Raw genomic sequence first — 16299 nt, 5'->3', positions numbered from 1 at the left:
TGTTTCAAATGTTTAAGTTCTATGTTAATACAGTAACCTACACAGACGAGCTTGCATCAATAAAATATGTTTCATTTTCTGATCTGCTTTGTTATATGTACTGGTATCCATGTTTTTGTATAAAAAATATACATTTAAATAGCATAGAATGTGTGTTATGATATATATTTCCTTCTTTCTATGTAGATAAATCAAATTGTCTGCCGTGAAGATGATATCTGCATCGATGCTGTCGGTATAGATTTTTATGACAATTATCTCACAATTCACCACAACGGAAATGGCAAATCAACATCATACCTGAACTATGATCAAGCTAGCCTCTATCTACCAAGGTCAATTCATGCTGGTGGTAAAACTCTGACAGCGACAATGTTCGGTCCAAGCTTCTACTTGATCTCCATTCCTGAAATTGGATGTATCCTCCAGTTGACTGTCATGTCTTCACGAATGATAGTTAATCTAGAAATATCATCAGACTTTTGTTGTGAATCCTATATATTAGGCATTTGTGGACCATGTGATCCTGAAGGCACCTGTGGTGTATCCCGAAAACGTCGATCAGTTGATGGAATCAATGCTGGTAACACAACAGAACCGGTACCAATCGTCATTGAAGACGTAGATAACCAGGAAATCGTTAACGAGAAGTGTGAAATGGCTATTGTAAGTCCAGGCATGTTTAGAGAGGACAACACAACTGGTTTTAATCCAAATATTGAGACTGGTGCTGGACACTGCATTTTCTTGAACCAAACCCATTTGGGAACAGACATAATATATCTTTTCAGTGGGAGGTACACAACTATTGAATTTCTTATCAAAACATGTGATCCAGTCACCTGCGGAGGAACCATTTTCTCTTACAGTGGATCGAGTACGTTTTTCATCACAAATGAATTTGGTCAGCTGACCCTTCATTTTGGAGACCATAATCTTACAACAAGTATCTCTCTGGAAATTGATGTTTGGAATCAGATTTCCTTGGTATGGGACCATTCCTTGAATGAACTAAACATCTACGTTTTCGACATTTCTGGTACAGTACGAAGGCAGATATTGTCCTTTGCAGGAGATATATTTGAGCCAGGTGGAACGATGTATCTAGGAAAATGGCAACCATCCCCAGATGGTCTTGGCTTTGAACCTGAAGGATCATTTATTGGTTACATCGATGAGCTCAGGATATGGAGAAGGTAGGTTTATGAAATACGAAAGGCTGATAAGCATGGACAGTTACATCACTAGTTAAGCTATTTTTTCCACTTTATGTAATGATCGTGTACGAATTGACCGCTATCAAACAATACAATACAATACAATACAATACAATACAATACAATACAATACAATACAATACAATACAATACAATACAATACAACTTTATTGATTCTTGTCAGGAAATTATAGTGTCTGCCATAAAAACAAAAACAATTTAAAACGAGTAGATAAAAACGATGACATTTACATTGGCAATGTCAAATTTGATGACAATCATTATATATCGTTTCTTTTAATAATATCAATGATTTATTGCCAAATAAGATTTATGATATAGATAGTTGGTAATAATTTATCGCAGTTTCTGATTAAGCTCGTCGTCCTAAATGCCACACATCAGAGACATCGGAAACTATAGTATTCTTACCTGACTAGTTATTGTGCTTTTTCCTTGTTTAGATATTTTGACAACTTTGAAGTACAAGCAAACTGGAATGTCAACATACAACCCGATGCCGAAGATCTCATTGCTCTTTGGAAATTTAATGATGGGGAAGGTATATTTACTGATTATCTTTTACTATTACATATTTAGTAACCAGGTTAGGAGCATCAACATATAATACAAAGAAGTCCAACGGTCAACGTGAGATACAACAGGTGTAGCAATGTAATACGAAATAGTTGAATTCCAAACTATGTGCAACAGTACCCTTCAACTACATTAACTTACTGTATTGAAAAGTAGTCTTGCGTTAGTAAACAAGTTCGTATTAGGACACGGGGAGGGGTGGGGTGGAAGTTTTAAATTACACAGATGGCGTAAGGTTGCTTTACTGCAAACACTGTCTGCAAATTTGTTTTGATATATTTTTATCACACTCGAACAATACACAATTTATATAGCAAATCAACCTTTGTAATATGTATATTACACACCGTCAGTAGTTATGGTATGAAACCTTCGCAATTCACTAATCTATTTACTTTCTTGATCATGAATGTTTCACTAAGTGATGAGAAACAATAGCCTTCTTTTTCTCATATTACTTTCAGCTGACGTACTCTATGATTCAGTTGCAAGCTTACCATTATATTTGAGGCCTTCGCCAGCAACAGTAAAAACACCAGATTTGAAATATTCGGATGCTCCAGTACCAGTGCCATCTTCTGGAAGGGAAGCTACAACAACTCCAACGGATGACAATCACTGGGCATATGGTTACTGCAATGACACGTTCTACAAGGGACCACTATATGAGTAAGTCGACCACAGAACACCTCTTTAGTCCTTGACACACACACACACACACACACACACACACACACACACACACACACACACACACACACACACACACACACACACACACACACACGAAGCAGTTTCCATACAATAAACAGTTAAGTGTTTCTGGCCAAGACCTTTCGCCCTGGCTTTGCTGAGCTGCCTCAGTAGGCCGAATCCATCATACGAGATATCGCTTGTGTCCAATCACGTGACAAATTAGTAATCATTTACATATATATAACACAAAGAATGACATTCAGGAGTCATACCATTTGACTGCGATTCACGCATAACAATGGACACCACAGGACTGCTTATTGACTGATGATCAATGTCTAATCATCACTGATGTCGTCTGATTATCACTGTTAAGCATGAAACACAATGTTACGCCTCCACCGTGTTTTACTAAGTATTGTGTTATTTGTACATGTAATATATTAAATACTGTTTACTCCAGTATAGAGATTTTACCTATACTGAGTTATATGTTATATAGTAGACATAGTCAATCGAATTATTCATTCTTCGTTTGGAAATCTAAAATTGGTTATGTATGACTGTGATTTGGAATAATATTTACATAAATCGGGAAAATATGCAATTTTGTTGTCGTTATCAAATTGCCTCTATTCAATAGTAATTTAGATACAATTGGAAATTGTTGTATTTATAGTCAGGCTATTAGTTCTGCACCATGGCAACGTTAGTTATTGTCAATCCTGTGCCCAGAATGCTGGTTGATATTCAATGTTGTACATCAAATATATTGGGTCGGTGTGTCGAAATTTAGTCCAAATACATTCTGGTTATATTAATCATGAACTATTTTGTTTTTGCAGGGAGTGTCGTACTCTGGGTGACAACGTGTTAGGCAATTACTACGATAACTGTGTCAAAGAAGTAATTTCAACCAATAGCACAGAAGCAGCCATGGAACTTGCAATTGATCTCGCAACATTTTGTCAAATAATGCTTGAATTACCACAATCTCCAGCTCAACCACTCTGCAATTCATTTGGTGATCAAGACTTTCCGGGATGGATTGGCGATAGCTGTAGCATATCCTGTCAGTTTGGATACAGTGACCCAGATGAACCTAATAACTGTCTTTGTTTAACTGGCTTCTGGGGTCAGTCATGTGACAATGTTTGCCCAGGTGGAGCAGATAATCCATGTAATACGGTCGGACAGTGTCTTGTTGAAACTGGCCAGTGTGTCTGTCCAGATAATTGGCAAGGAAATGAAAATTGTACCGTATGCAGTGCGGGATGGATCGGCCATGACTGCTCACTTGCTAGCATTTTTACCTCTGTGAAGATCCGAGTGAGCATTCGTGTGTCCTATATCCTTGGAATATCACAGATAACAACTTTCAGTGGTATCAGCTTTGTACACTATTCGGTTGGAGAATACTATTTGCTTAGAGTACTAAACAACAGATTGGTTATCCAGGTAAAGTTTGTGAGATGCTATGATCTCTACTCCTGCGTGAAATATCTTGGTGTTAGGTTTGGTGACTCTGCAAATGGTTTTGTGCGTATTACATTTAGGGCTTCATCACGAGTTGGCAGCCATCCAGTAATAATCATCAATGGAAGAGAAACCGTAATAGACACGCGAATAGAGTATGGATTGTCTGGGTACATACTTGAGAGGCTGTCATATGATGAAATATTGCTTCTTGGACCAAGTGACTTCAGACTAATAATAAGAACATCCGGAAAATATCTTACTCTGGATACAAAGATCCCGGATACACTTTGCTCAATTTCATCTGGAGTTTTAGTTGGCAGTTGCTGTAACAACATCACCGAAACCTCTGGCATATCCATCATACAACCTGATAATCCATCACTTGGTCTATGTAGTCAGGTATTTGATGAGCAAAAGCCTTCACCATTGTTGAGCACACCCTATGAGTTCCAGTCGAGTGTAAACTACAATGACAGTTGCACTTCCGATGAAAACAATGATGATTTGTCACAGGAAGACTTATCTTCGTATCTGGAGCATTGGCGAGTGGACATTTGTGATTCGGTTATTGACTACCCGAATGATGAGGCAGCTTTGCAAACAACTGCTGGACAATGCTTGAGATTTTATCAAACATCAATCAGTCCCAGACATCATGGCTTTTACTTAACCACTGCAAAACATATCACTATTGATATGAGAGTTAAATGTTCACACCCATTACGTCACTGTGGGACTTTGTTCTCCTACACCAACGATAAGACTTTTGCACTCATTATCGAGGACTACATCCTGATTTTGTATGATGGCGCTGTCTATCACACAACCCTGAAAATTGAAATTGGAAATTGGAACAAACTGGTTTTAGTATACGATGCCCAAAGCGAAAAGCTGAACCTCTATTGTTTCACTTCCCTTGGAAAGATAAAGCGACAAGAGCTACATCTTATTATCAATATATTCAACTCAGTCGGTTCCTTTGCTATTGGTCAATGGCAAGTACAACCAGATGGAAATTCTCATATTCCATTTCCAAACTTTAATGGAGATATAGACGATTTCAGAGTCTGGAACAGAACTTTTGATCCTGTTGCAGTTCAAGACATGTGGAACAGTAATCTACCGCCAGGTACTAAAAATCTGTATCACTATTGGCCATTAGATGAAGGTGAAGGTGACAAAACACACGATCTCATTGATGAAAATATTCTTCAGCTACCAACGGACCCATGGCCAACACCAACTTGGTTACCATCTGATCTACCCCTTCAAGATCGTATTTTACCAGAACCACTCGAAGTGATCTTTCAAGACAAAGATTTGGAAACCATAGCAACAGAAAAATGCATTTCGTTGATAAGATGGCCTCCCTTGTCTGACAACTGTACAGAATTGGGGAAAGCTATTTCGGATTCATATTTTACTTCCTGCTTAAAGGTTGTTGCTGCAACTCAGAATATTACATTTGCATATGAAGTAGCTTTCACATTTTCTGATACCTGCCAATCAGTTCTAAATCTTACCTACTGGCCAGCATTACCATTTTGCAAGGAGGTACCAAATATGAGAAGAGGCACCGAGTGTAAAAATGGATGTGTGTTTGGATACACATCACCCTTAGGAGACTGTACTTGTTATCCAGGATTCTATGGAGAAGAGTGCTCGTCTGCATGCCCAGGAGATTCGATAAACCCTTGCCACAATCATGGAATCTGCAAAGGACCATACTGTGAATGTGATATCAACTGGTTTGGGTCATATGACTGTGGTACATGTGGACACGGTTGGTTTGGAAGTGACTGCACCATTGCTGTCAACATAATTCCCCACAGTGTATACATTCAGCGACTTTATTTTGTAGCTACTGTCTCATCCTATACAAGATACACTAACTTCGATGGAGTCAGCTTCTACTTTGGTAGCACAGGTGATTTCTATCTACTGAGACTGGGTGCGGATATTCGTATCCAAATAAGACAAGTACCTTGCTACTACAAATCGACTTGTGTGAATTCCATTGCCTTAAGGATCTCCAGTACGTCTGTCGTAATTATATCACCACTTGGAGCTGATGCAGCACCAGGGCTATGGGTGAACATGAGAAAAACCTTGTTGCAAGACACAACAACCTATATTGGCTCAACTGGCTGGTTTATCGTCACAGTATCACAGTATCAATGGGAACTACACAGCTATGAAAGTAATGCATTAGTAGTGGTTATTCGCTTTGTTGGCAACTATCTGCAAGTTAACATTAGAGCTGGGAAAGTCTTATGTGAAACATCATCTGGCCTACTAGGGAATTGTAACAACAATGTAGATGATGACCTTACACCTATAAATGGCACTATACCTTTGAACAGTACATCACAGCATAACATAAACGGCGACTTAAACGACAAGTGGAAGGTTCCTGAAAGCGAAAGTCTTTTTGATGACATACATACATGGAATGAAACCAGCACTGGGGGCGTTTATTCACTTTACTTTGATGGTACCAGTGGCATGACAAATCCTTTGATGTATTCATTTTCAGAAACTGTGTTAAACACGGATATAACAATTGAATTCCTCGTCAAGCCAACAATTATTGGTGGAGTCATGATATCATATGGATTAGAGTACACATTTGCAGTGACAAATGATATAACTATAAAGATATACCATAGAAGTCAAGTTTTCGATACCCAGATTGTCAACGTCATTGGTGAATGGAACCACCTTGTCCTGATTATACACCAAGATAAGAAAAATCTAGAATTTATTCATAGAGACCATATCGGACGAACCAGTCGATGCCAATTTCCTATTGATGGATCTGAAATACTTTTCGCTGATGGAGTGCTAGCTATTGGACATTGGCAAGCTGCCCCACTATCTGGAATTGGCTATATTAACACAACATTCACAGGTGAAATTGATGAGCTAAGGATATGGAACCGATCAGTGACACCAGCCTTTTTAGACCAATCTGTTGGACTGAATGTGCAACAACGTGACCATCAGGCAGAGTTGTCCGGACTATATAAGTTCAATACAGGTAGAGATAGAAGTGGAAGGGACTTGCAGAATGACAATGACTTCATATTACCTAGCCGACCATGGAAACATCCGACATGGAAGCATTCTGATGCCAAAATCCCTCTCATAATACAAGAACCGTTTGAGAAACGTACTCAAAATGATACACTGCATATGTTATCTTTATCTCTCTGTGCTATTATCAATTCCACAAATGGAATTGCTGAACATTGTAAAAATGTATCACGGTCAACAGTTGAATTTTACTTTATGACATGCATTACTGTTGTGACAACAAATGAAGACATCAATGCAGCCTTCGGTGTGCTGATGACCTTTAGTGATTATTGCATGACCTATGAAGACTTAGATTACTCCCCATTGCAAAGTATCTGTATGGACCTAATTGAATACAACCCACCTGAATGGTTCCTTCAGTTCTGTTCTGACTGTTTGTTTGGTGTTCCAACAGCTGTCAATACTTGCCAATGTGAAAGTGGTTTTTGGGATAGCGATTGCTCTCAAGTCTGCCCTGGTGGCCAGTCTACTCCTTGCCACAATCATGGAAAGTGTGTTTCTAATGGACTGTGCGTCTGTGAAGTAAATTGGAATGGTAACACGGATTGCCAATTGTGTGGACAAGGCTGGACTGGTGGGGACTGTAGCATTGTTGTAGGAGATATCACACCAACTACACCTTCAGTCACCCGTGTCTTTGGAAGTGTAAATATTCGTGGGAAGGTCACCACTATTGGTGGCATCTCTTTCTACATTTCGACACCTGGGTGGTTTATCCTCATTAAGACTGTGGTACATAGCTTCTCACTCAATGTACGATATTCAACATGCATTCACCATGGCGACTTCACAATAGGTTTCGACACGATTAGATTACAGTATGGAACCAAAGAGTTGGCCATTCGAGCATCTTTATATTCCAAAACTGATCTTGAACCATACTTCTGGTTAAATGCAAAACGGATCTATGTCAATCATGAGACTTACATCAACGAGGACTTCCAGATTATTCGCATAGGAATCAATCGTTTTCGACTAAGGATTACCAGTCTTGACATAAACATCTATATTACTGGGTATTACCAACACTTAGCAATAAACACTGAAGTTCACAAGGACACATGTTTATCACAGGAGTACACAGGCATGTTGACATCTTGTGACACCCTTGAAGAACTAAAAGATCTATACTGCTTATCTTCCTCATTAAACAATACAGATGACTGTCAAAACAACATCACACAATCTGCAATTGATAGATATGCAGACCTGTTCAGAGAAGCAGAACCACCACATTACAATCACTACGAAAGCTACCATCTTATTCTGCCGTTGACAGGATCTGGTTTTGCCATTTACTTCAGGGACAGTATTCTACTCAGCACAAGGGATATTTTACTTCCACAGAAGAGGTTTACTCTTGAGTTGTTAATACGAATGGACATTGGCAGTGGTACTATTCTATCGATGGCAGCAGACACAGTACTTGCTTTATTGGTACAAGAAACCATCATCTATGTTCAATATGATACTGAAGTATTCAACACTGGCCTCACCATAGAAATTGAAAAGTGGAACCAAATAAGTATTCAATGGACACAGACAACTCGAATTCTTGAAGTGTACGTTTTTGATATGTATGGAAGAGCAAAAGTAAGAGCTTTGAAACTGTTAACAGCTGAATTTATACAACCTAGAAAAATTGCTCTTGGACAGTGGTTTTGCTTGAATGGAAATACAGTCCCCCAAGTCCCTCCCATTGCATTTGTGGGTGTCATTGATGAATTACGAATTTGGGATAGAGATCCAAATCCATCACTTATTACAGGAACATGGATGGATAATATCTTGGAAGACACTCCAAACTTGATTCATTTATGGAAGATGAATGATGGAGATGGTAAACTTGTAAAAGATATCAGGAATGGTATTGACCTATCCTTTCCATCATGGAATGAACCTAAGTGGCAGTTATCAGACTTAGATATGACCATACCATCGAAAGCACCACTGAGTTTCCCAGACTTCAAGGATGAGCAACTCGAACAGGCAGCAGAAATCAAATGTAAGGGGTTAATATTGATGGGCCATTTGTATACTATGTGTCTACCCCTTGGTGTAGCAGTGCTTGATTCATATTACCTGCAATGTTTACATGACGTTGCATACTACAGGCACATTGATGCATCTATACATGCGGTTGTGGCCTTGTCGGACTTTTGTTACTACGAACTGGACCTCCAGCCTGATATTACAAAATGGCCTGGCAAGGACTTTTGTAATGAATTCCCAAGTAGAACTGACTTTCCATACTGGATCGGTACTAATTGCGACATTCCATGTGTGTTTGGCAGTCGTAATAAATTAAACAATGCTTGTCTTTGTAAATATGGATATTTTGGGAATGCCTGTGAAGATCCATGTCCAGGTGGAATCCTATCCCCATGCAATGACCATGGAACATGCAATATTACAACTGGAGAATGTGATTGTCACGTCCATTGGAAAAGGAATGAAATAGGACCAGACTATGCATGTTCTAAATGTGCACAAGGTTGGACTGGCTCTGACTGTAAAGTTAGCTACATTGAGACATTTGTGTCACAGGGGATCGCCATCATATTTGGCAATATTCATTTTACAACTCTAGATACAGCTAGTTTCCAAATTGATACACCCGGCTTTTACCAACTACTTACTACACCATCGACATCCATTCAAGCCTTCTTCATTCCCTGTAATGGAAAGACGCCATGCCGTAAAATAATTGAAATAGTCTTTTTGAATGGTGACTCTGGAATCTCCGTCGTAGCTGGCACAAATTTTACCGACACAATTACAGTGTACAAAATGAGCAATGGTAAATGGATAGAAACAACGGAAAGCTTCTCAAACAGAGAGGGAACGGGCAAATTCTCAGTCCTTATTTGGGACAACATTGTAAACGTGACATCCACCGATGATGTCAATGTAGTAGTTGCTGTCTACTCAGAAGTAATGTCATGCATCATTAAAGGTCAAGATTCAGTTGAAGTTGTGCCACTTACCATGCTTGGGTCATGGGATAATAATTGGATGAATGATTTGAATGTTGGAATGCAAATTAATACAAGTCTTGTTGCAGTCAATGACTCCTACTTTGCCACAGATCTACTATCACAAGATTACATCGATGACACAATTAGAGATCACTTCCATGTCGACGTATCAGACAGAGTATTGCAAAGTGACTTAGCCTATGAAGCAAACGTTATCAGTGGTTACATGTTACGATTCTTAAACAACCATGTTACAGTGACTGTCGTGAGACTGGATAACCTCGAAGAATTCTCAATTGAGTTTTGGATCAAACTCCACTTTGACAACTACAGAGCCACCCAAACCATAATAATTATTGATGGCTCTCAACATACCATAACTTTGAAGGTCGTCAATGGTGTACTTCTCGTTGTCTTTGCTGAAATTACTGTGACAACTGATATCACCGTCGAGGCAAACAAATGGTCACACATTTCAATTACATGGCGTAATTATGATGGTCGTATAGCCTTCTACTGTTATACAGCAATCACCAAAGTTACTTTGACATATGTACAGTACAATGTCTATCTAGCAAAGAAATTCAGCATTACAGGCAGCCTTCACATTGGCCAATTGATATCAGCTGGAAGAGTAGTAACAGGAGAAGACTTCCAAGGAGATTTAGATCTTGTGAGAATATGGTCATACTGCAAACACCTAGATGATATCAAAGTTGATCGAGATCAGTACAGTGATGGATATAGACCTGGTATTATCTTCAGTATGCCAATGGAAGAAGGTCATGGGTTAGAAACAGTGGTACACATATATGAACGTGACATCAGCTTTGATGAAGATGGCAAACCAACAGCTAATAGTAGCTCAGTCATGGCTTCACTGACACCGACTGATGCACCACCAACCTGGGTGCTGTCAGATGCACCCATTGATATCACACAGGACTACACACCACATTTCCTAACACCACAATTAAAACAAGATGCCGAGGAATTCTGTTTGGAGATGTTCTACACTGGTATATTTGAGGAACACTGTAATGATCTGATAAGTGCACGAATGTTCTATTATGAGGCGTGTTTGGCAGATATTGCTGCAAGTGATGAGGTCAGTAAGGGAAACGTGTCCGTACATATGTTTGCTGTGTTGTGCCAAAACACAAAGGAACTACCTGAAGATGATTTCTGTGGATTTCATAAATATTGTGAGGAGATTCCAATAGGAGAAGAAGAAGAAATTCCAACTTGGGTGATCATACTTATTATCATACTTATTTTGATAGTGATAATCCTCTGCTGTATCTGCATAATAATATGTGTGCTTTGTAATAAGAAGAAGAAGAGAAAGCGAAAAAGAGAAAGAGATGAATGGCGAGAATTTCGAACTGCAAATTATGGGATGCTTGGGTCAAGTAACATTACCCTTCAAGGGTCAGATGATGGAAGCGAAACTATTCAATTAACTGGTTTTAAATCGACTGGGGATAACATTTACGAAGGCCATCAGTCCACAGACGTCGATAGACATACTATTGTAACACCAAGAGCAGCCTGGTTGAATATACCAGGCGGAAAGCCAATTGATGATAAGTCAACAATAGCTCCGCAACAAGGAGGTGGAAATGATTACATTGGTAGCATGTTCAAAGACTCGAAATTCGGATTTCAAGGAGTCAGCAATGAAATGGATACCTATATGAAAGATGATGATGATATACTGATGAATTCTCCAGATAAAACCCCTAGACAAACCTCATCCCAGGATATACGGACGGGTTCTGTTCTTAGTGCAAGTGCCATTCCTATCTCTGGATGTACCACTGATGACGATATTCCTATACCTCCATTTCTTCAAACGGCTACTCTCTTTGAACTTGCAGAAGAGCAAGGAGCCAATGCTACATCTACTCCTAGATCTGGAAGGCCTCACAGTGGCAAGGTAGCTCCAGAATATGATAGTAATCCAGCCAGCTCTCGAAATTCTCCAGTTCCACAAGCTTGGCCAAGTGATCTTTCTCCACAAGACGATTTACCAAAAGAACCAGAAAGAGAACCGACACCTCCACAAATTCGTAAACGCAATAAAGCACGAGATAAACTTAGGAAGCGTCTTGCCAAGAATTCAGTGCCAACTGAAAAGCGCAGGAAACGTGGTAAACGTCATGATAAAAAACTGAAAGAACTCCAAGAAAGATCTATGAAATCTTTGCCGCCCTCTGAGTCTCCCGATTCTACAGCATCAGCATCTACATCAGCATCAAGTGCAGAACCGATGAATCCTGAAAATGGAATTCCAACTCGGAGTTCCAGCGTCCACAGTCTGAAAAGTCTAGATGACAAAGCCTGGATTGTTGACTTTGATGAATTACTGAGACAGGAAGAAAGCCAACAAATTCCAACAGAGTTGGAACTTCATGCTACACCTCTTCCCAACATAGCATCGGATACCAGCGACTCTGAAGACGATGCTTTGTTAAATGAAGAAAGTACAGCTTAAATTCGTATTTGTATGTACTCCCTGTAGTACATAAAATCCTGTATTATAATATGATAAAACAGTATATAGATTATTTACCAAGCGCATTTTTCACCGTGAATAGTTTTTTGTTAAATGCAAGGAAATTCACGATGAAATCTCCAATGATCAACCTGACAAAGATTGATATTATTCAAGTTATAGTTACCCAGAACATTATATACTTTTGTTTATTAAATCAATAAAAACATTCAAATATCAAATATGTAAATATCATAAGACTGATAAAAGCAATACTTTTATGACGAATAATTCATTTTATTCAAGAATTCAAATCGTAATTCTGATTGTTCAGTAACTAATATGTACATAGGCGATGACACATTCCAGTTTAACTCTTACGAACAGACATTGTAATGTCTGTATTGTCTTATTATGTACTCGGTTTCATATATTCCAATATCAAGAAATGAATTTACCAAAATCTATGATCCTATTCAAGATGATGACAGATTATGCAGATTGTAATATATTTACATTTTAAGACTGCACTAGCTGCAACTGGGATGTTTTTAAAACTGTTTTTTTTTTAGGTATAATGGCTTAACCATAATATCGTACAACCTGGGTGATTATTTTGAATGACCTGCAGGCATATATATTTCTGTACGTATATACATTATATGGTACAATAGATACAACCAATTTTATTTCTTGGTCCGCACCCAAAAATCAGCACCCCGATGAATCTCGATTTTAAAATATTACTATACTATTTATAGATAAAATAGCCCTCTAATTAACATGTACAATGTCTAATTATTGGCATTTTCACAATTGTCAGTAAACATATTGTTGGTTTTGTGATCGAAAAATAAATAATACCCGAGTTACAGGTTTAAGACACATTTGTGTACATACACTATGCATAGTTTTATTACAGTAACAATCTCTCTGAAAACTATTATTTATATGTATGTATGTATGTATATATGTATGTATAGTTAATTCATGTCATTCTGCATTATGGCAAGCAAGAAAATACTAGTTTTCAGATTAATTATCAAAGCATGTATTATAACCTGGACATCTAACTGAATCCATTTATAGAAGAAACAAGCCACCATTTGCCATATTTGAACAATTAATGAGTTTGATATTTGGTACGAAATTTGTATATATTATAAACTTCAACAAAAACAGAAAACTGGATGGTCTCAACAAAACTCAACTCAAAGGGTTTCCAAAATCTCTGACTAGATACGCTCTGGAAATAGAGCATCATCCTGTCAGTGAAAAACATGCGTGTGTGTATATATACCTCAGTGTAAAGTTATATCAAAATTTACATTCCTTTGATGTAGTAATTATTCGACTTACATTAATATTGTACAAACTACTCTCATTTCACCAGTTTTTAAGGTTTTATTCTAGTTTACCATCGTCATGCAATGCGTCACAACAAATCATCTATTTGATGAAATGTGTAACATTTACGACAGTATAGTAAAAACTGTATTACCAATATATGGTCTTTCTCAGTGTCAAGTGTAGATTTTAACACCGGATTTATTCGGGGTTTTTTATTTTCTTAGCAAATGTGGTAAATTTTATATCATAATTTTAAAGGTTTGGTTGCCTCTTTCAAAATTTTTTCTGAAGAAGTGAAAATACTACAAAACCATAATTGTTGTCCAAGGTTTTTGAAATGTTACTAAATATCAACAAAGTGTAAGGAAATAAAATCCCAAAATAGATCAGATATTTTTTCGTAATTTTGCCAGCTGACACTTTTACTATGATAGAGTGACCCACGGCAACTGTCATAATAATACATGTCAATAGTTTATATGTATACTAGTGAATGCGTGATGCGATGTATGTATAATCGATGGTGTATATTACAATCATTGTACCCTCAGACTAATATGAATTGTAACATATGGAGAAGAGAGGTATTGTTATATATTGTATTGTACTCAGAATTTATATATCCGGAATAAAGCATTTGCAGTCCACGTCTCTTGTGTGTGTTTCACTCTCATTAAAAACGGTTTGAAGGATGTATATAAACACCATTGCGATAGATACCAATAGCGGACTTGCAATCCAGACTGAGCATGCTCAGATGCAAAGGATTATGGGATTATCTGTGGTTATCGTAATACCTAATTTGGGGCTACCGATGAAAACAACCTCCCACAATGGTCAGAGTAACTATGAACTGATCATTTGTGGTTCCAAACAATGTAACAGTATTGTTTACTATACCAATTCATAATTATTTATTATCGCATTTCCCACGATGCAACATTCAACATGGCGGGTTTGCAAGTTCCATATTGTATGAACGAGTCTTTGCATGTTGATTTTTTTTTTCAAAACACGGTCAGTGATACTGGGTACGATTCAAAATTTTCCAACGTACACATTTATATTAAGTATTCATCTTTCACGTCGTAATATGTAACATTGTACTGTACCATTTAAATGAATGCAAACCTACCTAATTATGGTTCCATTTCTCATCGTTACGTGTACATGAAACTATTAATGCTATCATGACAACAGTAGTTGCGTATGTTCATCAGAATCCGTGAATCATTGTAAGACGTAAGCTAGATCGACATCACTCGTCATTCTGTGACAATTGATAGTAAATGACTTTAAAGGTGTAAAGATATTAAAGACAAATGGTAACAAGTTTCATAATAGATTGAAATGTAAAGAAGAGAAAATGCATACATTCACAACCAAATTCCACAATGTAAAACGCCCTATTATATCCCCACAATAAACTTTTGCCGACCTGATGAAATCAAATTGAGGGAACCCTGGAATAAGAAAAGTGATACTATACCACATTGTAATGTCAGTGTATGATTCTGACACTGCTTAAGAGCGAACGGGGACTAATGCTGTGCTAAAATCATAAGGAATTGGAATAATGTTGTCATTCTTCCTTCGAGTCAGGCAGCGAAATATTTAATTTTTTGAGTTGATGAATTTCATATTATACAAAGCTAACAAAAAGTATACTATTAAATCGTCTACACAAGATGGTATTGAGGCTTGAGTTTCTCGGTCCATTTTTCGTCTCGAGCATATATTCAATCACGTCCAGATCTTCCAAAGATCATGTGATGTCGACTATTTTATTGCCACTTGTCACGAAAGAGAATACACACAGGTAAAATAAAAGGTACATACATATCACAGTAAAAAGTTAAAGGTCTTCCAATATTTGCCCTATCTGTACTATCCATTTCTCTTGCCTGTAAATTATGTGAATTTTGAACAATATGTAAGTAAATGGTAGGACCGTTGATATTTGGGGTTACCAGTTTATATCTACAGTTCAAAATACAAAATATAGTATAGAGTTACAAGTACTGAAAATCCAATGGCATAGAATTGGCCATATCCACATGATACCAAAGATGCAAAGATATCACAAAGCTCTCTATTTTGTAATGGCATTTACAATCCAAACATTGCATTCAAATTTGGAGGACAAATACTCTAGAGCTAGTTCTGTCTTCCTATCATATCACATCGCTATTGTACTGTCAAGACTTTTCCAGTCAGTCCAAGACTTTCCAAGGGTCACTCAGGCCCGCACGTACACGTAGTGGGTGATACTGGGTGATATCACAGGGTGCACGTGCAGCTTCATTGATTTTGATAAAACAACAACACGGATAGCTCAACCTATGGACCAGCAACATTAACTTGATTTACATAATATATACAATGG

At 37.7% G+C, this 16299-nt stretch overlaps 1 protein-coding gene across 1 annotated transcript in view; it reads left to right on the top strand.

The window, feature by feature from the left end:
- LOC144444808 (uncharacterized) overlaps positions 1-14554 on the top strand; it is a 41345-nt gene extending 26791 nt beyond the window's left edge. The window contains exons 13-16 of the mRNA XM_078134348.1: positions 187-1196; positions 1682-1779; positions 2279-2483; positions 3356-14554. Coding sequence (XP_077990474.1) covers positions 187-1196; positions 1682-1779; positions 2279-2483; positions 3356-12563 — 10521 coding nt within the window. The 3' untranslated portion in view covers positions 12564-14554. The remainder of the gene's footprint in view (positions 1-186; positions 1197-1681; positions 1780-2278; positions 2484-3355) is intronic.
- The last annotated feature ends 1745 nt before the right edge of the window (positions 14555-16299 follow it).

The sequence above is a fragment of the Glandiceps talaboti genome, chromosome 13 (assembly GCF_964340395.1).
Source record: "Glandiceps talaboti chromosome 13, keGlaTala1.1, whole genome shotgun sequence".
In the NCBI taxonomy this organism is placed as follows: Eukaryota; Metazoa; Hemichordata; class Enteropneusta; family Spengelidae; genus Glandiceps; species Glandiceps talaboti.
The sequence above is the reverse complement of the archived record's forward strand: the minus strand, read 5'-3'. Positions and strand labels throughout refer to the sequence as shown.